The 26,247-nt window shown below is 30.5% G+C and overlaps 1 protein-coding gene across 5 annotated transcripts in view; it reads right to left on the bottom strand.

The window, feature by feature from the left end:
* Rlip (Ral interacting protein) overlaps positions 1-26,247 on the bottom strand; it is a 114,955-nt gene that overhangs the window by 29,268 nt on the left and 59,440 nt on the right. For all 5 annotated transcript variants that reach the window (XM_076517502.1, XM_076517500.1, XM_076517503.1 and 2 more), the window contains exons 6-10: positions 21,695-21,898; positions 20,774-20,892; positions 15,679-15,809; positions 7,357-7,558; positions 5,412-5,810 (exon numbers count right to left, since the gene is read on the bottom strand). In XM_076517502.1, the coding sequence (XP_076373617.1) occupies positions 5,412-5,810; positions 7,357-7,558; positions 15,679-15,809; positions 20,774-20,892; positions 21,695-21,898 (1,055 nt within the window). The remainder of the gene's footprint in view (positions 1-5,411; positions 5,811-7,356; positions 7,559-15,678; positions 15,810-20,773; positions 20,893-21,694; positions 21,899-26,247) is intronic.

A 26,247-nucleotide genomic window follows, 5' to 3' on the forward strand; every position in this document is an offset into this window, starting at 1 on the left:
GCCATTTTAGTGTGAGTTGTCACTCAACAGTTTTTATTATCTTTTTACAAAAATGCCCCAAATAAATTAAGGAAAGGAAGAGATAGATAAAATGCTAAAACATAAATTACACATTTGAAAAAATTCCATGATCTCAGCTTCAAACCATTAAATTGTTACTTCCATGGGTTATATTAATTTCAAGTTAGTAATAAATAAATTGTGTAATTTTTATTATTTTGTATTCTTTTTGCAAAACTTTCATAATTCAATTTCTCTCTTATCTTAAAAAAGGAAAATATCTACTGACTTTTTTTTTTCAATATTTTGTTATGCATTTTAAATGTTTTCAGCAATTTTCTGAGCTAAAGTGTCTGGGGAAAAAATTATTATATACCTTGAGCTAGAGTGATTTGTAGCAGTGAGTTCTTTCCAGCAAGTTTCACTTTTATTGCTAACATACTGATGCAGATTATCAGTGATGACGAGAAACCCACTTGTTGAGAAATATATATGCAAAAACGGCTCGTTTGGGCTGAGAAAACACTTTACATAGAAGAGCGAACAACGTTTCGACCTTCTTCGGTCATCGTCAGGTTCACAAAGAAAGAGGTAACTGACCGGAAGCTGACCACATGTTTGAAAGGGGGTTGTGTAACTGTGTGTCGAAATGTAGAGGGCAGTATTAGATGTTTGAATATATAATTTTATTTATTATATTAATATAGGTATAAAGGCGTTCCTTTATATTGGTTTATTTTGGGTTTAAGTTGTTGTATAAGTAAGGCTTCTTTAATTTTACGTTTGTTTATGTTTGTTTCTTTATTTAGTATTTGAGTGTTTTCTATGGTTATGTTGTGTTTATTTGACTTGCAGTGTTCGAAAACGTGTGAAGGTGACTTTTTATGTTCTTTGAATCTGGTTTCCATTTGTCTACTTGTTTCTCCAATATAGAAGTCGTGGCAGTTATCACATTGTATTTTATAAATAATGTTGGTGTGGTGTTTGTCAGTGTAGTTTTTACATAGTATAGACCTCAGTTTTGTGCACTGACAAACACCACACCAACATTATTTATAAAATACAATGTGATAACTGCCACGACTTCTATATTGGAGAAACAAGTAGACAAATGGAAACCAGATTCAAAGAACATAAAAAGTCACCTTCACACGTTTTCGAACACTGCAAGTCAAATAAACACAACATAACCATAGAAAACACTCAAATACTAAATAAAGAAACAAACATAAACAAACGTAAAATTAAAGAAGCCTTACTTATACAACAACTTAAACCCAAAATAAACCAATATAAAGGAACGCCTTTATACCTATATTAATATAATAAATAAAATTATATATTCAAACATCTAATACTGCCCTCTACATTTCGACACACAGTTACACAACCCCCTTTCAAACATGTGGTCAGCTTCCGGTCAGTTACCTCTTTCTTTGTGAACCTGACGATGACCGAAGAAGGTCGAAACGTTGTTCGCTCTTCTATGTAAAGTGTTTTCTCAGCCCAAACGAGCCGTTTTTGCATATATATGATGCAGATTATGTTTTTAATGTTTTAATTTACATTTTTTTTTCTCTGTTTGCTAAAGGGAGTTTTAGCTTGTAGAGATCATGCGTAATATCTAGACATTTTCTGAATGTTTTGATTTGGCAAAATGTCTCAATGTTTTTTAATGAGAATTAATAACTAATTAAGTGAATATTTAGTGAGTTAATCAGTTTATTACTGTGTTAACCATTTTTATGGAAATAAGAAAGAGTATTATGAGAAGATAAAGAAAAAATGGAAAATTAAATGTAAAACACACTCAAGAGCTAGGAGAATTTAGGAGATAAGAAAAAACAAAACATAAAAGATTGAAAGAAGAATTATAAACAAAAACATAGTTAACTGGAGATAAGCTCAAAAAACTATTTGAGATATGTAAAAGGGTTATAAGATCAAAATCAGTGAAGTAGAAAAGAACACTAATGACAGAATAAACATCTGAAAAATAAACTGGAAAATTAAAGCACTAAACCAGTCACACCTCTCTTTATATTTGCCAAAAAATTCCACCCTCAAACACTTAACCATGAAATAAGAAAACCCATTTTGTTTACACTTGTTCCACTACAATTGTGCCATATATGGCATTCCTGGACAACTCCAATTATCAAGTAGTAAGGTTTTGCATTTTGCAGGCCTGTTCAAGAACATTACAAATAGCCCTTCATCATTTGAGTACCAAACTGGCTTTAAAGAGTGGGTAACCTTCTTTGACATGTAGAAAACAGGCCAAAAAATCATTGATTTTCTTCTCTGTGAGCTGCAGCTTGTAAACCACAGCAGATTTCTGAGCAGTATGTGATCCAAAATAGGTTAGTTATAACCTAAAATGCTAATCACAATTTCTGATCAGTAAGCCATTATGTGCATTATATGGAGGTAGATAATTATCATATACTCCTTATCATAACACTCAGTTTCCTCAGTTATGACTTATTTCATCTCAAGAAGTAATATCTTTACTATTCTATAGGAAGCCATAATATAATCTAATAACTTTGTGAAATGGTGCCTTCCACCTAGAATTTACAACTTCACTAGAATGCAAGACTTCATCTTCTAAAAAGTGCAAAAACTAATAAAAATTTTATTCTGAAATTGTTGAGATGTTAGGATGAAAAAATATAAGAATTTGAGTGCATTTGGAATAGGTCAAAAATCTGCAGTAACCATTCCAGCATTTCACCACCTAACATACATATGTGCAGGATTTACAACACTGTTTAATTTAAGAGTTATTATTTAGTGATTTAATATTTAATTATTATTTAGCTTTCCTAACAAGGACATTAAAAGTCAATTATTTTAAACTCAACAGTTACAAAAGGTTTGTATTTTGTACATGTCATAATTATACATGTACTTTCATTGTCACACTAGCCTCTTGTAATATGGTTGATGTTAGGTTACTCAAGGCTTTTAAGTTTTTCTTCATTATTTGAATATTGTTTTCACAAGAGGATTCAACAGTTTTAGATTTTACTCTGTTGTGTGTTAGTAAGAGTGCAAATAAGAAGTTACAGTTAAGTTAGTCAAAATGAAAAAAAAAAAAAGGAAGTTAGCCAGCATGTGGGTGATTTCTAAAGAGGAAATTTCACAGTTTGTGTTGTGATAAAAGAGAAGGAATAACTTGCCTTGTCTACTTCTGAATTTCATCACAAAAAGTCACAGATACCTACTATAAATTATCCCAGCCCATATAAAAACTTTGCAATATGCATCCACCCTGTAAGTGCAGCTTATGAGTGATGGAATGCAGAAATAGGTAATACAGATTTTTCTCCCTTCTTAAATGCTCTCTAGTTTTTAATATTTTTTCCTATTCCTACATCCCAACAATTTTAGAATAAAATTTTTTGTAACTGGTTGAATAAAAGACTAGGCCTTTATACCATTTCTGGATTCTTTTTTTACTTCACTGAAATTACAATTTTTTTTATCACAAGTCAGCTATACAATGGTCATTTGCAGTTCAGTGTTATTCTTGAACTGAAAATTACACAGTCTAATTTTATCAGTGGATGTACACAAAACATTTGCTATAGTTGCCTTGAGTGGTCCTTAATATGGAAATAAGAAACTCAATGAAACACAAAAGTAGTAGTAGTAAATGCACTAAAAGTGTCAACATGTCAAGTGTTGAGCAACAAAAAAGGTATGCACCTGAATTAAAAAGTCTAATGTCACCACTTTAAACATTGCTTTATCTATAGTAACAATAAATCTGGAATCCTTTACAATAAGAGCTGAATTAGTCTTGCTAAGACTGTTGTAAATTAGCTACTCCAGATATTAATCATAAATAAATAATAAAATACTTATCCCCATCAAAGTATATACATTATTGTGAATTAAATGTACCAAATCTAGTAATAATAAATAACACAGATAAATAAAATACTTTTGTATTCTAGTATTCCTTTTCTTTTGGTACTACTTTTTAAGAAACACCCATAATGTTATAATGGTTAAGTGCTAAGTCACATTTAACATTTGAGTTTTAAACCCAGTCAGCATTAAATATAATATGAGCCTTACTTTCTCAATTTAGATAATAGAATATCCAAACTTTGAATTTTAAAACTTTAAAAATATACTAACAATTACTCTGAGGTTAATACTTGCAATTTAAAAATTTTAATTATAATGTTCCATAACATTCACAGTAATTTAGCTTTTAAGGTTTAGGCTTAAGCAATATTTATTGGAATCGAAAGTTTAACTGCTGAAAGTTGAATATTGAACAGCTTGAATTTTAAAGGAGGACTTAACAAATATTAAGGCTTGTATTGCACTAACACCATGGTAATGGTACAAAACTTTGCTCTGTTTAGTATTACTAAATGACTAAACTTGTACAATAAAAACATATTACACTAAGTTATCTGCTGTTTGGAGATTAAATCAAACTAATAACTGGATGGCACATTGGAGCTGATGCTGAAATCCAGTTTAAATGCTACAAGTAAATGAGAATAATGATACATCTCCCCTAGAAGGAAAGCCAGTTCATTGCAGGTTAATCTTTAGCCACCTACTGGTGTATCTATTATACTTGTGGGTAGACCAAAACAACTAAGGTTAAACCAGCAACATTCTGACTATAAATCTACAGAAATAGTTGCTGGGTGAAACTGCTCCCTGCACATAGGTTGAAAGCATTATACTAAAACAGTTTTGGAGCCTCACCACATTCTTAAAAGCTCATTTCACCACATATACTTCTTTAGCATTGCCAGTAATTTTTTAGTTCTGCATGGACTATAATTTTACTTCATTGTCAAGTCATCTTTGCTTGTAGCATAGTTTCCCCCATAAGGCTATCATGTCAAATGCACACATCCATCCTCCTGTAGGCTTTTCCATAAGCCACTTGATGTATGAGATTGACAGTTGTTTTTAGTACCAATTTCAACAATCTAACCATATACAAATCTAAGTTCTCCTGCATCTGGCAACTTAACCAATGTTTTTGTATGAATTAGCACAAATACCTTTTTTATTTTCTCGCTGCTTGAGCTATGTGACAGTAAAACAGATATATCAAGAAAGCAACTTATTTACATGTGAAATTTGTGGTTATGAAACCTCTCTATAAAGTATAAAATAAGGAGTTTCAATTTTGTTATAAATAATAAAAGTGTGATCTTAGAATATAATACAATGTGGCAAAAGAGGAAGTACTTACTTAAGATTATCTTTCTTTGAAAATTGAGTAACTTATAAAATCTACAAATACTGATTTCACAAATGAATTGTTTAAAAGTAAAGAAAAAAAAAAAGAGACAGTTATTCAAGTACGAGCATATGAAAAACAACAAACAGCAATTTGATCTAAATAAACTTATTTCAAACATTACCTTTCCATCTTTTATATAATACAACTGTTCTCCAGGGACATTAATATTTGATTCTTTATTCTGAAGATAATCTTCAACAGTCTGAGATTTGGCTGCTTCTTGAGCATTAACTTGGGTTACTTTACTCTCATCTTGTGTACTTGAAACATTAAGAATTTCTCCCACCTCAACAGTATCTTTCTTATTTACATATTCTAAATCCAACGTTTTCACTTCCTGACTTTTACTTTCATTGTCTTCCTGTGGTCTTTCTTCTGAGAAAATTTCTTGTCCTTCTCCAGTACTTTCCTTTCCTTTTATTAGTATTTTAAATGTTACTTCCTCTAGTTTTTGTAGCCCCAAATTAATGTCAGCTTCATGATGATGCATTGTTGAGTCATCTTGTTTTATAAACCTTAACTGTGTAGCAAATAAATGTCTGTTAAACACATTTGAATGAAGATGTTATTGCTAATTATCTCAATATGTACTCATTATTTTACTAACTGAAATAAACTAAGTGAATAAATGAGGATTTGTTTAATCTATCTGATTAACACAAATTCTTCTTTAGCATTGCCAGTAATTTTCTAGTTCTACATGGACTATAATTTTACTTCATTTAACAGCTATAATGACTGTTTACATGAGATAATGGGAAACAACAGAAAAACCCTCGAGTGAAAAATCATATCTTTTGCACTAAAAACCTGTTTAATCTAACTATAGTTAAAAAAATCAGTTTTATTTCAAACTGTTGATATACACATTTCAAAAGTTTTGTTAAGTAATCCCTAATAGTGCTACCTTAAAGCATTGGTGCAGTGGATTGTTTGATAGCAATTTTAATTTTTGAACTGCAGCCAAATTTGTTTTTTAAGAAGAATTCTTTAGCAGAAAGATTGTGCATGAATTATAAATATATCATTATAATCTGGTGAATCAAGCTACTTTTATTTTTGTTTTCAAATTATTGAGTTGTTAAACAAATAGTATAAAGAACAAGTAAATATTAAAACGGTTTTTATTGTAAAGATAAAGTGTCTTTGCTCTGATCTTTGATGTGAAAACAGCTTCAATAAACATGGTAAAGTTATGTCAAAAAAAAAAAAAATCCTTTACTCTTCAACATGCACTGGGCTGTGATGAAAGTACGACTTCACCATCATCAGCAATATTAAAGAAGAAAGTACATTAATAATATATGAGAACTAGAAGCAAGTCATACCAGCTTTAATCTAGAACCAATTTTTACAGTTATTATAAGTGAGAAGTAAATTTTTTTGATGTGATATTAATCACTCATTTTTAAAAAACAAAAATGCTATAAATGTAAATCACTTGATACTGCTATGACCTTGAGAGTATTTACAACTTAAAAGTAGATAAAATTTAGTGATTTTTTTCGAGTTTTTTTTTTAGTTTAATCAAAATAAATCACAGCAATATTTAACTTTCTTAAACCTTTCAGGTAACCCAACATAAATGAAAATGTAAGAAGTTCTAAACTGTACTAGTTTGGTTACAACAAACAGACAAAAAAACTTTGGAGTTGTTTTTCATAGTTTTACTGTACCATAACTAAATAAAATGACAGTAATTGTATTTTCTTGGATATTTCTGTATTTTTAATAAGTACTAACACTAAAAATTTTGCACTTATGCCAAATAAATTATACCAATTATACTTTAAGAAAATATTTCAACTTGAACAAATTAACCCTAATAAAAAAAACAACAAAAAAGAAAATACTCTGTGGTCTTTTGATTGCACTATTTATTCAACAGCTTTCCAATAAAGACTGTTCTGATAGTGATGCACTTTAACAATGAAACTACTTCTATATAAAAGAAAATAATTTCTACTTGATAACATACATGTTTGAATTGGATAAGAATAAAGCAATTATCAGTTTTAACAGTCTACATTACTTAACAAGGTAAATATAATTATATATTTTATTACCTTACGCTTCAACTGGGTAACAACTCGCTGAACTTCCCACAGCTGTTCTTCTTTCTTTGTATTTCTCAGCCCTGCATTAAGTTCAGAGTGTAGTTGTGCAAGAAGGTCTTCTTGTTTGGCTAGCTCATCTTCTATTGCTCCTGGTGTATCAGGAAGCTCTAAAGATAACCGAGATGTTTCTGGCCTTATTGGAGGAATATACCTAGAATTAACATAAAACAGATGGATATAACTGCAATTACAGAAAATGTGGTGCAGTTATACTTATCTACATAAATTTATTTTCATAGTAGTGGAAAATAGTTCCTTATACTGTTCTTCTATCAACAATAATAATATAAGAACTGGTTTCAAACTTCACTAAATGAAACTTAAAAACAAATAGCTTTTGATGCAATAGTAAACTTTATTTCTCACTCTTTTTAAAATTAAAATTTCATAAAAAATGTGACCTTTTACAGGTCATTCATTGGCCATGTAATTTTCTGAGGTGTCTTACACTAAAGGTTAGGTGATTTAGACCACAATAAATGAAAATTTGAAAGCATATGGTTGGAAGCACAGTAATTTAATCAAAAACATTAAGACTGACACACCTATTTAACAAACAGAAAACAACATTGTACAAAACAAACTGGGCATGTGAGTATTTAGGTTATACAAAAGGAATTAAAAACAACTTTTAATCTTTATCTTTCAGTTTCAGTAATTTGGATGAACTGCATGTGGATAAGAAGACAAAGTTCAATGGAAACAAGCAACTATGTCACATAGAATTAGCCTTATGAAGGTTAATATTCAATCCTATGCTCATCAAAACTTCCAAGAATATTGTTTCATCTACATCATAATGAAGAAATGGAAATTATAATGTCTAAACTGACAGGCAACCTGATCAGTTTCATTCACTGATTCATCCAGCAATAGAACATATGTGAAAGACAAGTCATGGATTTAAACCTACGTATATGGAAAATATTAGAAAGTGTGGTCATGGTTGAATACATTCATTAATGACAGAGCTTGTCACTAATAAGCACAGAAATCTGTACTAAATTTCTGAAAACTCTATGTAGTAGTGATGTTTCGATTTTTTTTTTGTCATAAACCAAGTATGAAGCCTTTGTCTGCTCTTCATGTAATTAAAAAAATTGCTAACATATTTAGAACAAAACCACAATTGTGTCATCTAAATTTGTACAGTACAACAGGTTCATCATACTAAAGAACAATTTGCATGTGCTAATATAGTGGCATGTCACTGTAGATGACATAACTTAGGTAAGTGATTTTGAGTATGTTTGTAATTTTTTAAGTGCTTTTAGAACAAGGGCTTTTTCATAAGTACTGAATACTTTATCTTTTTCTTGAAATCCTGATTTACAATTCGAAAAGTGTGTCTCATCACAAATCAATTTTTTCCTAAACTTAACATGTTCTAATAGTTTTGTCCCAACCACATCCAAAGTCTAAACCTTTTGCACAAGCCTACTGAAGCCTTTACACAGTTTAAGAACTTTTTCAGTTTCCAATACTCTTCGGTGCTTGATCTTATTTAACTATGTAAAGTTGGTAATCACAAAAGGACATATAAAACTAAATGGAAATATAATAAGATATTTCTCCTAATACTTAAATAAATAATTGCTTTTTCAGACTTGTGTCTGTCTTCTTAATCTGATGAACATTTGAGTCACGAGTTTTCAAAATTAATGAAATATCTACTTATTTTACAAACAACTAATAAAGTATGAAGCATGTGTAGTACCAGAATTACAGTTCTTTGCACTCTAATACTCATCTGGTTAATAAATTCACTAAACAAATAACTTCTTCCATGGCTCAGTCATATTGTGGATGAAAATTGTCATCTGGTTATATCAGATATGGAAATATCATGGGCTGAGTTTGAAGAAAAATGAGCTAAATCATTTGTATATTGAAATTAACATGTTCACAACAATGTATACTACCAGTACTACATTTGCTTATTTTCTGTTAGACATTATGAGCCACCCATGGTACACAGCACCCATAAAATATAAATGCATCTCATATTTCCAAAAAAAATAATATGAAAGCATTTACTTTGTACTAACAGCTATAATAAAACCATGCCTTCCATTATGAATTACTAGGGCACAAATACCATGTTGAAAGGACAACTGAAACAAAACAAATTTACATGATTAAATTACTTTAAAATTAGATCTAGAGACTGGCATTAGATTTTTCATTGCAAGCAACTAATTGAGATTTCCTTCACAAATACACTGTTATGAAAACTGATATAATATACATACTGAATGTTTTGTATGATGTCCATTTATTTTTATGACTATAAAATTGTGAAATATTCATAATTAATCTTAAATGGCATAACCATATTGAAGAAAATATTAAATATTATGTTCTTTTGATTATTATTACTTCAGTTATAGTGTGCACCATCTGTTGCCAAAAAAAGGAAGAAAAATATGCGACAGTAATTTAGTTCCAAGTTAGAGTAAACAACATTACACTGGCTTGCTCTTCCCAACTGGGTGCTCAAGAACCATTGTTTCCTTTATATTGTACACAAGAAAATAATTTGCTGCAGAGATAATATATGTAATTAAAAATAATGGCCCAAGTGTTTTGAGAGAGATGTAAAGAAGGTTAACTGAGGGAAGATGTAATTCTTCTTATCCAGTAGTGGTATAGTCAATGAGATCCAGATATGTATGCAGATGGGTTTACAACATTAAATAATTTATAAGTATATTTCATTAGAATGATTTTTAAGGAATGATTTGTGAATGAAATTAAAATTACACTGAATTGAGTTTGAGATCCTTTCTTGGGGAGTAAGGACTATAAGGCCCAATGTCCTTTTGAATTTTTATGGGAGACTGAAATGCTTTTAAAAAAATTTACTTTCATAGGACAGATACTGAATTATTTATATGTCTACATGTCTTGTGCCCTGGCTGTAAAGTAACAGACAATAATTAGATATGAAGACATTGTAATCAACCTTCTGTGTAAGTTTTATTCTTTGTTTTGCTGTTTTCAGAACATATTGTCTGGTAAGAGCACCTGAAATTTTGTAAAGTGCAGCAATCAAGCTTTTCTTTTCCTCACTATTTTTTTATAACAGTTGAATGCTAGTTTAGTTAAGTGGATATATTGCTGATTTTATGCAAGTACGTTACTGAGGAAAACACTGGAAGCCTTAGAACTAATCTTATTACTCTGTTTTGGTGAAATTGTAATTTTTAATGTAGTTGTTTTGTCATGCTGCAAGTTATTTGGCATCCATATTCTATTATTGAGAGAAAAATATTTTGTATATTTTTCGGGCTGTTGTGGGAGTGCAGTTTGTGTGTTTACCTGCAATTAGCATGATGTACTTGATGCATTTATTAATTGAGGCATGTATGTTCTGAATGTGTTTGTTTCATGTCAGTTGGGTATCAAATGTCATTCCAAGGAATTTGAAATTGTTACCTATATTTATTTGTGCATCTTCTAGTTTAAGTTTGATTTTCTTGCCAGTTTTCTTTTGTTTATCCAGTTTCTTTTAAAAGGCTTGTGTTCTTTTTGAATTTAGTATAACTTGCCATTTGTTACATCATATAAGGATTATATTTAGAGATTCTTCGACATACTTCATTGCTGTGAATGGATTTCTATATACATTCTAGACTGTATGTTGTCATCATAATGAGAATGGTATATACAAGGTAATTTGGGAAACAAGATGTCATTAACATATAAGATGTATAGGAGAGGCAAAAGAATGGATCCTTACAGCACTCCTACCATGATATTTATAATTTCACTGGTGGCACATAACAGTCAAAACTTAGATGAGTAAAGATGGGGCATAATATACCCTCGATGTTGCATTCAATAGAAAGCTGTAAATGCAGTCACTTTGTTATAAAACATAGCACAAAGTCATAAAATTACCAGTATCTAAAACATACTTGCATAATTAGAGAAATTATGCTGCAAATGTGTTAAGATTATATATTTCAAACCTACAGTAATGTTGGAAAATATGTGATGTTTCAAGGTCATAATTCCAATTTTAACAGACTCTGAAACCACATAAAAGTACACTTGCCCTGATTATCAAAGAATATAAATGTTTAACAACAAATTTTGCTCTGTTGAAAGTCAGACCATTTAAAAATGGACCAATAAATAACAACAAAAATACCTCATATCAAGCATTGTCACACATACCTAATGTTGAGGTCAGTCAATAAATGCCAGTGAATTATTCATTCAAATGAATGAGACATGTTCTCAGAATTAAGTTTATTGAATATAAAATATACTTTTTTACATTTAAGCACTGGAACTTACAATTCTCTTCATTTCAACCACATTTAAGAATCATATGCATTTAGAACTATAAATTTTCTTCTAATGATCATTACCTACCACTCTAGCTCCATATCTGTGTATACTAAACTACCATTTGATTTTAGCACAAGGATTTTGTTAGCTTTTTCAAAACTGAAAGTTATAATTTATGTATGAAGTATTCTATTTATAGAACAAAAGTAATATACTGCTTACCTTAAAATAATCACTTAATATAAAAATACACATGTTTGAACATTTCTAGAGATCTTTCACTCTCATCTCATTATCCGTTTCTAAATTAATTTATTATTTAAATAATTTGAATGAGTTTTTACTCACCTTTAAAAATAAGAGGTTACTTACTGAACACATTTCAACCCATTTATATTTATGCCAAAATTGAAGAAAAAAAGGATTTTAATAACAATATTAACTTCATTAATTTAACATTGACTTCATACTTGCATGACAAAATGATCTTATAGAGCAAAGATCTGTGGTGCCCCAAAATTTAAACTTGTATAAAGATTGTGTGTGCATACTATGAATATAATGTAACCAATATTTTTCTTATGTCCATAGATCTATGCAAAAAACATTCAGAGATTCTTAAGTTTGTGTAATATAAGTATAACTATAAATATGAATGAAGAAACAAATAACAAATGTTATATATTATTATAAAATAATCTCATCACAGATCCAATTCTCAGGAAATTCAAGGAATTTCTAATTTGGTGAGGACATGCATCACACAACACTATTGATTACTAAAACTTCAAAATTCTGTATCTTAAGAGTTTGTTGTAAGTAATGAAATTTCCAAAATTATTGTGTACACACACAAGTATCTAAATATACAAGTAACAAGTAAAAATATACTTCTTCCATGTGAATATTTGGTGATTTTTTTTCTACTTTTTTAAAATGCTCAACTTTAACAAACTGACATGAAATAAAATATGTCCTAATTAAATAGATCATGGTTAAAGTATTAAAAAATAACAAATAAATATAGAGGCAGTCTCTTTTACATTGTATAGCACACCAGAAGTATCAGTTCATTCCATAAAAAATGTCCAAAAATTTAATACAAAAAGTGCATCATCATTTCTGTCTTTGTAGAAGGCTTTAATGACTAAAATATGTAGTAAAATGAATATAAAAATGTTCAGACAAATAAAAGGAACCAACCCAAGTCCACTTTTTCAGATCATTAATGAAATGAACCCTTATGAAGATGAGTGTGTCTGAGGAGCATATTAGGCATATATTGCTTTATGACTTTAAAAAAGGCAGTAGTGCAGCAGAAACTACATGAAGCATTCCAGGTGTTTATGGTGCGGAGTCCTTCAATGGAAGAAAACGTTGAAGGTGGTTTCAGAAGTTCAGATCAGGTGACTACAGCTTAAGTGATACATCACATTCAGATTGTCCTGTTGAGTTTAATGACGACTTGCTGCCGGTTGCACTTGATAAATATTATGCTGTAACAGTTGAAGAATTAGCACACAAGCTCAATTCAACAGTTCATAGTCATTTGCAACAGTTTGAAAAGGTGTCAAAACTTGAGTCCCCCATGATTTGACAGAAACTAATCTTAGAGCAAGAGTGAACATTTGCACTTTTCTGCACTCTTGTGAACTCACCTTTTTGGACAGATTAGTGACTGGAGATGAAATATGGATATCTTATAAAAATGTTAAGCACTGCAGACAATGGCTCAGTGCAGGTAAACTGGCTAAAGCACAGCCTAAAATGGACCTCCACCCTAGGAAAGTCTTATTAAGAATTTGGTAGGATATTGACAGTGTGATCCACTTTAAGAGCTGCCACTCACTGTAAAGATTACATCAGATTTCTATTGTCAACAATTAGAGCATTTGAATGTTGCACTAAAAGGAAAGGGACCTGCATTGATCAATTGTTAAGGTGTTGTGTTAGACCAGGATAATGCATGGCTGTCTGCAGCAAGGGTCACATCTGCAAAGATTGAAGAGCTTGACTGTGAAAAACTTCCACATCTTCCTTATTCTTCAGACCTTGTCCCATCTGATAATAATCTATTCTGAAGTTTGCAGAACTATCTTGATAGAAAAAGAGCTTGAAATGCATGAAGATGTCAACACTACCCTCTCTACATTCTTTTCCTCTTGAATTTTATAGAAGTGGTATTCAGAAGCTTGTGAATCATTGGCAGGAGGTAATTAATAATAATGGAACATACATTATTGACTAAATAACATTAAAAGCATTTGAAATCCTTTCTCTTTTTCTAAACCTAGAATAGGATATTACTCTAGGGATAACCCTATAGCTACAGGTATCCTTTACTGCTCATGATACAATGTTATAGTGTCTTACACTCAAAATGTTACGACTTCACAAATAGTTACTTCCAAAATCTAGCTTTACTCCAGTTGACAAGTACATGTGGACAGTCTGTTTATATCCTGTATGCTTCCTGTCTTTGAAAGTTCCATGAAGTTAAGCTAAATCATATATACTTTTGGCTTGGCGACAAGGATACTTGTTCTGATTCAAACGCAGGTACAGAGATTTGACTCCTCTCAAAATACTGTTGAGACACCCATGATGTGTACAGCTAGAAACTGTAGATGGTCAACCTGTGTTGTTGAGCTAGTCTAACACAATATCACCAAATCATATCTTTTACTCAATGGAATTTTCCTTCTCCAACAGCTGTTTTACTATCAAACAAATGTACTAGTATTGGGTTGAGGAATAATTCGTGAGCGTTTTTTCAAATTAAAAAAAATATATTCATGAATGAAACGCTTTCGCAAAATATTTCATGTCATTTGGTAGATAAATTCTTGCTCTAATAGATGGTGTGTTTGATTTTCATATGTCTTTAATTTTTGCTTTCATTTTCAGCTCATTAAATGGAATGTCAAGTGGACAAAATCGAGCATTTTCGACACCATCTGCTTTTCGCATTTTAATTTCTTGCAATTTCGTTTAAAACAATGCATACTATATACCTAGGTATTACATGAAATAAAGTATCATAATAAATGTTTTGGGTGTAATGTGTTCATGCATTGAAGTATTGTATAGTCTTGCATGTAATGCTTGAATGAATTTATTTAAAAATGCTCACAAATTATTCCTCAACCTAATATAACAGAGAAATATGTATGCATTAAATTTCTAACCAGGTTACAAATGCACATAACTGTCTTATTAATAGACTGTTTTATTTAACAACTGTGTCTAATCATATTTTTATGATCGAGTTTGATTTATTTACTCGGTGACACATATCCTTTCATTCCTCTACTTTCTGAGGTACATTTAATTTAGTTGTTGCTCTACAGTTTCACTTGAGAACCCTATAAATGTTTAATGGCATGTTTTTAATGTACAAAAATTCATTTGTTATGCAGTATCATTAACACTTATACTAAGTAATTGTAATATGTTCATATAAATAAAGTTGGATGCTATATCACAGCCATACAAGCATATAGCATAAAATATGTATCAAAAATTAAGTGGGTGCTTGAATTGTTTTTAAATGATATTTAATAATGAAAGACAATTTTTGATAATGACAATACGTGGAAGCAAAGACTTTAATTAACTACTGACAATGTTGAAATATGTAGCCACTATTGCAGGGAGTTTAAGTTTATGAGCTTCTTCTATGACACAGATCTCGCCAATGCGATTCCAAAGATATACTTTAGAAATACGTTTACTAAATTGTAAACAGCACTGTAAAAGAATTTCTTAAAACATTGAAATATAATTTTTAAATGCATTTTGAAAAACAAAGGAACTGATATAAAAAAGATAACATTACTGATCCACAGTAATACTTAACCTAAAAATCCAGATGATGCTGATGATTGTAAGCAAGTTTAATACAAGTTTACTAAACCAACATAGAGGATTCCAAGGATTCCATTATCTTAGTAATATCAATAACATACTTACTTTTTAATTTCTATGTGCTTAAAAAGAACATCACTGTGAGAAAAAAGAGCATGTAAAATTCTGGGACTCATATGCATTCTTGAGCTTAAAACAATACATGCATTCTGCAAATTCATTTTGTTTCTCTTTTCCTGGAAAAAAAAAAAATAATTTTTTTTTTTCATTTCAATACACTGAAAGTAAAGAATTCTTATAAAACATACAATGTCCATGCAAAGCAAAAGTATAAAATTTTATTGAGACATTTCACCAGTTTGTCAATTGGCTTGTAAATTGCAACATAGAAAACTACAGCATGAAATGAAATACATGCAGATGGTGAGAACAATATTTTTCTAAGCTGTTTTCGGTGTTATGAAAAACTTTGTTTGGCTGTTTGGAAAAAATAAATGAAATTGCAAATTATCTAAAGATTTTTGATTAATTTTATCTTCAAAAATGTAACATCTTTGCTGAGATTTAAATATTTTGATTTGGATTCATTAAAAATTATGGTGAGAACAATATTTTTCTAAGTCATTTTCGGTGTTATGAAAAACTTTGTTTGGCTGTTTGGAAAAAAATAAATGAAATTGCAAATTATCTAAATAAAGATTTTTGATTAATTTTATCTTCATAAATGTAACATCTTTGTTGAGATTTAAATATTTTGTTTTGGATTCATTTAAAATAGAGGTAGGTATAAATTACCATGTTCTTTCCAAAGATTCATTTTTCACTTTACTTAACCCTATTGAAATGGCATAGACTCTTTTGTACATGTCATGACCAAAAAAATAGTTAATTTCAAAATATAATAACACATACTTGTTACTGATATGTGCCAATAAAATTGGCATAGTTAGTAATTTAAATCATTATCTAAGTTTTCATTTTTTACTTTTAAAAGAATGCGTTTAACAAATAATCAATCTTGACTTCTATTGCCATGTGATATATGAGAGTTCTGTTTTCCCCTTTTAGTTAGTACATAACTCTAGTTTCAGTGTTCTAACTTATCCTTGAGTTGAGATGTCAACAAATTTTCCTAACTCATAACAGATGCCCCACTCATCTGTCCTTTACTTTCAAGGCAGTTTTCAAAACCACAGTATGTTGTTTGATGTACTTATTCATAACCAATAGAAAGATATTATTTTTCAATTTCAAATACATAATGGCCCTTTTGAAATTGGCAGCAAAACATGTTAACAATATGTCTTGACTGTGTAACTGGTAAGTAAGTGAAGAATTAAAAAATATTTACAACCTACTTGTATCTTATTTAGAAAGATAATTAAATTATACTTTGTTTGGGGCATTTAATTTTAGTTAATTATGTATTTATTTTGTAAAATGAATATCTCAAAATTGCAAGAGAAAAAGTTGGGAAAACTCAAAACTGACAAATTCCCTGGACCAGACAATGTTTATCCTAGAGTTTTAAGAAAACCTAAGATTTTCTCTGCAAAGTGCTGACTGATATTTTTATAAGCCATTAAGTAGTGGAAGAGTATCAGAAGATTGAGAGTTGCCTAATGTTAGTCCAATATTTAAATGGGATAATAAATATTCTCCAGGCAATTAATCTTATACTTTTTTGGCAGAAATGTTTTGGAGAGTGTGATTAAAGATGCATTACACAGACACTTAAAGTTGTTTAATAAAATGTCAAAGAGACAGCATAGTTTCATGGTATGAAATTCTTTTTTAATAAATATTTTGACATTTGTTGAGAATATCAATGTAAATATTGATAAAGGAAATACTAAGGATTGGTTTAAATTAATCTTCAGAAAACATTTAATAAGATGCCTCACAAAAAGACTTCTTACAAAAATTAAATCTGGGGATAAGTTATTAAATTCGACAGACAGTTAGTTAGCTGGAAAGTAGTGAGCAGAGTGAAATAATAAAGAGTTATATCTGACTGGATCACAATTCCAAGTGGTGTGCCACAGGGCTCTGTGATGGGTCTTCTACTGTTTCTAATTTATATTAATGATATCGACTTTGGAATGATGAACAAAATAGTGAAGTTTGCAGATGACTATGATTTAGAGAGATTTAGATCATGTGATGCTTTGAGCCAATATGTGGCAGATGATGTTTTTATGATTCAAATTATTGTTCAATTTAAATTGGAATACATTAAATGCTGTGATTTAAGAAAAAGATCTTGGTGTTGTGATTGAAAAACCACTAACGTCACTGAAACTGTATTGCAGCTAGCAATGGGACTAATAAGATTTTTGGTAGCATCCACAGAAATAGTGAATACACGATGAAGAATATTACTGATTCACCTTATAGATCATTTGTAAGGGATTGTCCTATAAAAAGAAACTAAATCTACATATAAATATATATATATATAAATATAAATTTATCATGACTATTACAACACGGCCTTCATTGCTGGTATAATTTAAAATTCCTAACAAAGTTGTTTTTGACAAATTCATTACAAAACTTGCTCGAGTATCCTGAGTGAAAATGCCACTTGTCTATAAATATCATGTAATATCCTTCACACATTTTTGAAAAAAAAAATGGTAACATTTTAGGACCTTTTTTGAAGAGCTGGTAGAGTAACTGCAAAAAAATATTATCTCCTAGGTTTATATTGCAGCCATAGCCTAGTACTACATAGTCAATCATGGAGTATGTTTTTACATCATTATTCCACTAGCAGAGACCCATAAAACATTTACAGTCAATTTAACTTTTTTTTTTTGCAATAGTATGTCTTTACATACATACTTTCTAGAGTAATACAAAAGAGTTCTAATTGCAAACACTGAAATCAATAAATTCACTTGTCTTAGGACTAATATTCGTTAGGTCTTTATTAACTATAACCTATATTTGATAAAAGAGATGCAACTTGTGCACATTTTTTGTTTTGGTTTTGTTACTAATGCTAAACTTTACAATACTTCATACTATCAAGTATAATGTTATTCTATAACCTAATACTAGATTTTTTTGAAATATTTGATAATAACCTTTAAATGTGTGTTTTATAAAATGTCAACTAAAGTATATTTGCATTTGCCTTTTGTTTACATTCACTGAAATGAAGTGTACATGCATATACATTTTCCAAACAAACAAAAACTGGATATCATTATAAAAATACAAATAAAATATACTCTTCAAAAAAAGAAATGCAAAAGGCAAAATATGAGACAAATTGTTAACAAGTTTATTCCAGGTAGTTCTGTATGACATGTGTGAAACTTTGCACATTCACTGCTGAACATCCAAAGTCTGCAAAGGCGAAGTCCACGCTCACTAGGTAAAGTTTAACGTCACTCAACGTCAATAACGAGTATTCCCCCCGTGAGCATCAATAACTGCTTGGCATCTCCTGCCCATAAAAGCGATGAGATGACAAATCACATCCTGTGGAATGGCTGTCCACTCAGCCTGCAAAGCTGCTGCAAGCAGTAGAGTCTGCGGTTGAGGTTGTCGCCGTTGCAGATGTCGGTCCAACTCGTCCCAAAGATGTTCGATGGAGTTTAAATCTGGTAATCTGGAGGGCCAGGGAAGAACGTTGATGTTGTGGTGTCTCAAAAAAGACAGTGGTGAGTCGGGCTGTGTGAGGACGGGCGTTGTCATGTTGAAAAACGTCGTTGACGTTCACCATGATGGGTTGCACATGGGGCCTAAGAATCTCGTCGACGGTTGCGTATGGTCTGATCGGAAATCCTATGCAGCCCTGGTATGGTTGAGGCAGTAGACGTCGCAGTGGTGGTCCTATCCCGAAGGTGACATAACTGGATGTTGCGATCATGTGAGGGCGTGGTCACACAAAGTCTGCCAGATCGTGGACGGTCACGAGTTGATCCCTGTTGTTGGTGATGATTCCATAGCCTTGTGATGGTGCTTAGGTGGACACTCACAGCTCTGGCAACATCTGATCGAGATTCGCCTGCTTCCAAGCGACCAATGGCATTGTTGTGTTGTGCTTCAGTCAGTCTTGGCGTAACTGTATTGCGTGTCGATGGCTTAACACTGAGCTGTGGAAACCGAGAACCCGTCACTTTTATAGGGATTTTGCACATGTTGCACTTGCAGAACATGCAGATCTCTCAAACAAATTTATTGGAGACGCATGCGTTTTGGCAAAAAATCCGATGTTTTCCTCCGTTTTCAAAGTGCACAACTTTTATTGTCATTTTGGTCTGACAATCAGTGCCTTAACACGTGTAACATCACATACTCTGAGCTTGTAACGTTATTACATATATTTCTCTTTAAAATAACAAAAATATCCCTTTTGCGTTTCTTGTTTTGAAGAGTATATAATACATAAGTATGTTATTATTTTACCTTAGTAAAATGATTGATACTTTGATGAAATTTTAATGTCATATTAATTTAATATTTTGTAATTCCTGATTAAAAATTAATTAACATGTTTATATTTGAAATTTATTACATGGTTAAAAGTCTGATAGAGCTAAGATGACAAAAATACTGCTTTGCAAATGTTTGCCTTAAGATTACATATTTGTGGATTTGAGAATTGAAATGTGTCATTGCCTGCCATAACCAACACCAGAAGAGAAATTCAGGAAAGTAAGAAGTGTGGTGTTACAAATCTAATACATATACAATGAAGAAACAAATTTACAGTTACACAATTATACATTAGAAACATGACACAATAATAATAAAAAAAAAAAGACACCAGTACATTTGAACTTCATTTAACAATAAAATAGACCAATAGTTGATAAAATACTAGCTGCCAGCTAGTTGCTTTCCTTGTTGTTAGCAGTTCAAAATTAAATAGTTGCAGATAGCCTTACCCCTTTCACTGCAGGTGGAACATTTTCCAGTGGAATGGGAAATATACTCTCCAGTTGCAATAAATGGATTAATACCTTTATCATAACTCAAAAATTAATTAACACTCTCATAGCTAAAGTAAAAGGATGAACATGTAATCCTCAAATCAAGATAATTTAAATATTTAAACACAATATTGAATATCTGATTATTTTACGTGACAAAAATTTAACCAATGTTTGTAGACAACTGACTATATTGATAAATTAAATTAATTGCCCAGTTCTGTTGTAAAACACAATAATGAAACACTTACCAGTTGGATGACATGTAACATATGTACAAACATGTACGACAGAAGCATACGATTTGGTGTAGGAAGATTCTCAATCAACTGAGACAAGATCTCAACACGTTTTAAAGGATCCTTGAGACCTATTCAGATACAAAATAGCACGAGTTTTATAAATAAGGCAAATTTAGAAGTCTTAGTTATTAACTTTGTTCATATAATAAAATTTATAAAAATCTAAAAGTAATAATTAATGTCTGGGTTGTACACTCACAAATTTAAAATGCATAACTTTGTTACAAATCCCCTTCAATCACAAATGTGCTCTTATGAAATATATTAAACATAATACTTTTTACCATACAAATTTTATAACATTCTATGTACAGATTTTAACAATAATCTGCAGTAGTGACCTAAGTATTCTGACTCACTTAAAAAGCTATTTCGTTGTGCAGGAACTAAATGTTTATGAATAAAAAGCCTTTATAATAACAGTGAGTGGCTTCTCATTAGGATATGTTATGTAAGGATAACACAAACATTGAGTACTCATGATACTCTAAAGCATAAAGGATCAACAGATAAAAAAAAAATCTATCAGAAAAGAGACCCAATCATTTTCATGATGAAAGTCTACTTTTGAAGGGGCTCACATTATTTTGGTTAATTTCTTATGGTAATATTTTCAATGTTATACACAAGTGTAACACAATGACTGCTTTTTTATTCACATTTTGTTGGGAATGTGATTGTTTACCACTTATAAATAGATAGTCATAAATTAAAAGTACTATTCTTGATTTGTAAAAAAATTGTTCTTTTCTGATGTGCCAATAAACTTACAGTAGCATGAAGACCTTTAATGGAACACAAAAAACATTTTGATGCTTCATTACTTGAAATGTACTAATTATTGCACACATGAAACTCAAGTTCTCTCACCAGCTGCATCTTCAAACTTAGGGGTAAGCTCATTTGTCAGAAGTGGTTCAGGAAGTTCTCTCAAGAACTGTTTCAGCAAACTGGCCACAATATGTGGTTCATATTCATACAGATAGACTTTTTCTCCTTGATCTATCTTGGACCTCAACTGTTGGACTTTAGATTTAACACCTGTCAACTGGTATATCCCTTCACATGACAACCCTAAACCACAAATCAAAAACTCACTTGACACAAAAATGTATGCTACCCCAAAGGAATGAGAAATAATAAAAGTTTCATATACATTTTATGTGAGTAAAATAATGAGTTACTTCATTATACAAACAAATAAAAAGCATAAATAATCTATGACAAGTTTCTCATGAGAAATGCTGCTTTGATACAAAACTTTAGTTACTTAATAGTGTTGAGATAAATTTAAATCAAAATATTTTAAACCTAGGTTTAGTAATTTAGAAAATAAATGGTAATATTAATCATGATAGTGATTTATATTGTCTAAAATTCCTTTGATTATACAAAAAGTTCACTGTTTTAGAAGTTTTAAAAAAGCCATTCTAAATGCATTAGTATGCTAAAGCTTTTTCAAGCAAGATGGTTGTACTTTTATGAGTGCATGAATATACATGAACTGAAGGATCACTCATTTTTTGTAGAAAATGGAAATAACATACAGAATAATGAAAGCTACCTTATTCAGTGAAGATAAACCACAAACAACTTTCAATAACATCAGAAAATACAATATTTCTGACTCTTATTTATTATTCCCACTTTCCAGATATTTTTCTACAAAAAGACTTAACTCACAGACTTTTTTTTCTGGAACCAAGTCAGACAATACTTCTTATCTAGCACTAATAGCTTCTTCAATATGTGGTAAGGGTGATTTTTTTTTTTTATAAAGAAGAGAAACGAGATAGAGACTTTCACATGTACACATGATCCAGAATGTTTGTAGCCATGTAAATTGTGAGGCACAAGATCCATATTCCTATATATAACATAATGATTTATATCTCTTGAGTAATGGTGACTACAGAAATAACTAATACAACTATCAAGAGTTTCTCATTCCCAATTGAAACCATGAGACTCCTTTTACGAGTATCTAATTCAATAGGGATTTTATGGCACAAGGTACTTTAAATCATTTGTACTAAACAAATATAAACGCAATAAAATCATAACAAGGAAGAGTAAACTGTAAAATAAACTCATAAGAAATTTCAAGTCTATATATATAAATGTTTTTGTGTTATATACATAACACAAAAACATTTATATATATAAACTTAAACTTTCTTACATTACATTTGTCTTTCTGCTTGTATTTTATTTTTGTTGTAAATAATATCAATCAAACTTGGTGGGAAGATAGTTTGAAACAAGAGGCAAGTTAATGATTGGATCATAATACTCTCTAACCCCCATTAATGTTGTTATTTAGCATTTATTATTTTTGAAATAAATTAATACTAACTACATTCAGAGTCAGTACCACATCCTTAAACAAAAATACTTTAATAAATTTTCCACAACACAACATACAAACAGTGTAGAGGATAGCATGCAAATGTCATATACCTCAGAAAGTGTGCTAGCCCTCTCTATGCAGGAATGCAGTGAAACAAAATGGCCATCACTATTGCAATAATACATAAACTCACATGAAGTTTCTACTCCAACACTCATCATAAGGCTGATAAGATGGTCCATTTCTTAAGTTATATCCATTTCTCATTTAGACCAAAAACCTTACAACTTTGACCCACAAGACACTTTTGTGGCCACTAATCACCAACTAATTATTACATAAAACACAATTGAAAGAGATTAGAAATTGGATATTGAAACCAGGTAACAGAATATAACCCTACCCCTACTGCTTTGACTGTTGCCTGTTCCTATAATCACCCTGATTATCACACATTGTATTCCATGTATTAAATAAATACACAAAGTTCTTAAAGGTTATACAAAACTTATGTTGAAGTAGTAATAAATACTGTAATAATATGTCATGTTGTAAATAAATTGTGTCAAAGTTTGGATTTTTATGCTGTTTATCACAAAATCCACTCCCATATTTTCTAAGTTCATAACCTAAAAAAAGAATGGAAACTTCTTCTTACATTACAAAATATAAAATACAGAAACGTGTAAAAATGTAACAAAGTCAAGACAGTATGAACCACTCTTTGTATAAATTTATATATTCAACATATAAGGCACAAGATAAAGTACTAAAGCAATAACAAGATATCTAAAGATGAGTGAAAATCAGATATGAATAAGTGCCATATCAACAACACTGGTTTTTGCTAAATATACTAGCAAGTTAAAAATAATGCCCAATGCAAACTCCTGTTAAAATAATGTTTTCCTTACAAACCCTGTAAAAACTGGACAGCCAATGTTCCACAATAGGCTCAGTATTATTTACACAAGTATTAATACTAGAACTTTTGATACAGTATGTGTACTTTCCAAAAGTTGGTTGACTTTTAGTAAAGATTGCAAATCTGTTGTACCAGAAAATTGAATTTTTAACCCAGCATATTTACTAAAGATATTTTTCGTTTGTTTGTTTTGAATTTTGTGCAAAGCTACTTGAGGGCTATCTGCACTAGCCATCCCTAATTTAGTAGTGTAAGACTAGAGGGAAGGCAGCTAGTCATTGTCACCCACTGCCAACTCTTGGGCTACTCTTTTACCAATGAATAGTAGCATTTACTGTTATATTATAATGCCCCCACGGTTGAAAGGGCAAGCATGTTTGGTGCAACTGGGATTCAAACCCATGACCCTCAGATTACGAGTCGAATGCCTTAACCCACCTGGCCATACCGGGCCAATATTTTGTGAAAATATTAAATCTCTTTCATTACTAGACTGAATGCAAACTGATTTTCATGTTAATATCAAAAAGCTATTCTTCATCCCCAAAATCTCAAATATTATTTGCATAATCTCTAAGACCTCCTAACTACATTTCAAATGTTTGTTTTCAGTAAAACATTATACTTTATCAGTTACTTTCTCTATCCTAACTATATGGGGTCTATCAATTTCACTGACCTCATAGTCACCATAAAAAATTAGACAACAAATATAAATGCTTTTTTCATTCTAGAAAAACTAAAATTATAACAAGAAAATGTTTAGCCTAAGCAACTTAAATCTCATAACATTATACATTTATATACACATTTATTATTTTTATTATATGTTATGGTTGCTTAAAATTAGTTGTATTGTCACAAAAACATTAAGTGAAACAAAGTCCAATGGAACAATTGTGAATTGTCCTGTACAGAATATGAATATGCACAGGCATGATTTAAGTTCAACAATTTCAAAATATCAGTAAAATCAGTTTACATACTATACATTGATTACAAAGGATTATAATTACTTATTACTAAAGCAATTTTCATTTACATACATGTAGATGTAGAGGGGTACTTATTATGCTATATACGTACATGTACATTAGTAAGAGAAATGGGCCTAAAATAGAACCTTGTGGTACACCATATGTTACATTTGCACAACTACTGTAAATATTTCAGATTAATGCTTTTTCACTTAGTTTTTTAAAACAATATATTACCTCTTATTCTTCCTGACATATGTGAATCCTACTATTTAATTCTACTAAACTATCAAGATTAAGTAAAAGAGAAAGAACCAGTTTTCAATAGGAAGATCAGTTGGGAAATGTTAACTGTTGATACAATATCTTATCTCTTTACACAAATAACTAGATTTCCACACTCAGTTGGTGGAGGGTCCAGTAAGATAGCAATTCTTTCTTCAGAAAATGCCCAATGGAAGATCACAAGGTGTACAAAAACAAAAAGACAATATACCCATGGGAGGGTGCATTTCTTCTGAGCCAGGTAAACTCTCTGACCATGAATAAATATGACGCAATAAGGGTAGAATCACAGGAAGGACTCAAGTAAATCAAATAAATAAAAATAACTCTTTCAGCTCAGGTTCAGTTCCAGGGATTAACCCCATAACCATTTTGTTCTTGTTACACCTTTCATAGTAAAATGTTTAGATTAGTAAGCACATCTTCATGACATGTTGTATATTATCAGTAAACATTACAAGGCTTTTGCATACACAATATGTGATATTTTAATTAAGTTTACTTAAGACCTCTTAAATATTCTTTTCTCATGCATTATTTCTTTTGGAATGTTGACTATCCAACATGCAAAGTAATTTTCATTTTAAGATGAAAATTACATTTATGCATCAGAATATTTTCAAATTTCACATGAAAAATATTTATAACATCGAGATAGTTGTCAAACATTTGTTAAGAAAAAACATTTTAATCTTTTATTTTCACAACTGGATCTCTGTATGAGATTGGACAATTTCATTTACCTCATAATCACCATAAAAATTAGGAAATAAATATGAATTATCCTCTTGTTCATTCTAGAAAGACCACAAATTATAACACAAAAACAAACATTTGCTCTCAATAGCTTAAATCTCATAACATTATACATTTATATGTATTTATT

The sequence above is a fragment of the Tachypleus tridentatus genome, chromosome 8 (assembly GCF_004210375.1).
Source record: "Tachypleus tridentatus isolate NWPU-2018 chromosome 8, ASM421037v1, whole genome shotgun sequence".
NCBI classification, from domain to species: Eukaryota; Metazoa; Arthropoda; class Merostomata; order Xiphosura; family Limulidae; genus Tachypleus; species Tachypleus tridentatus.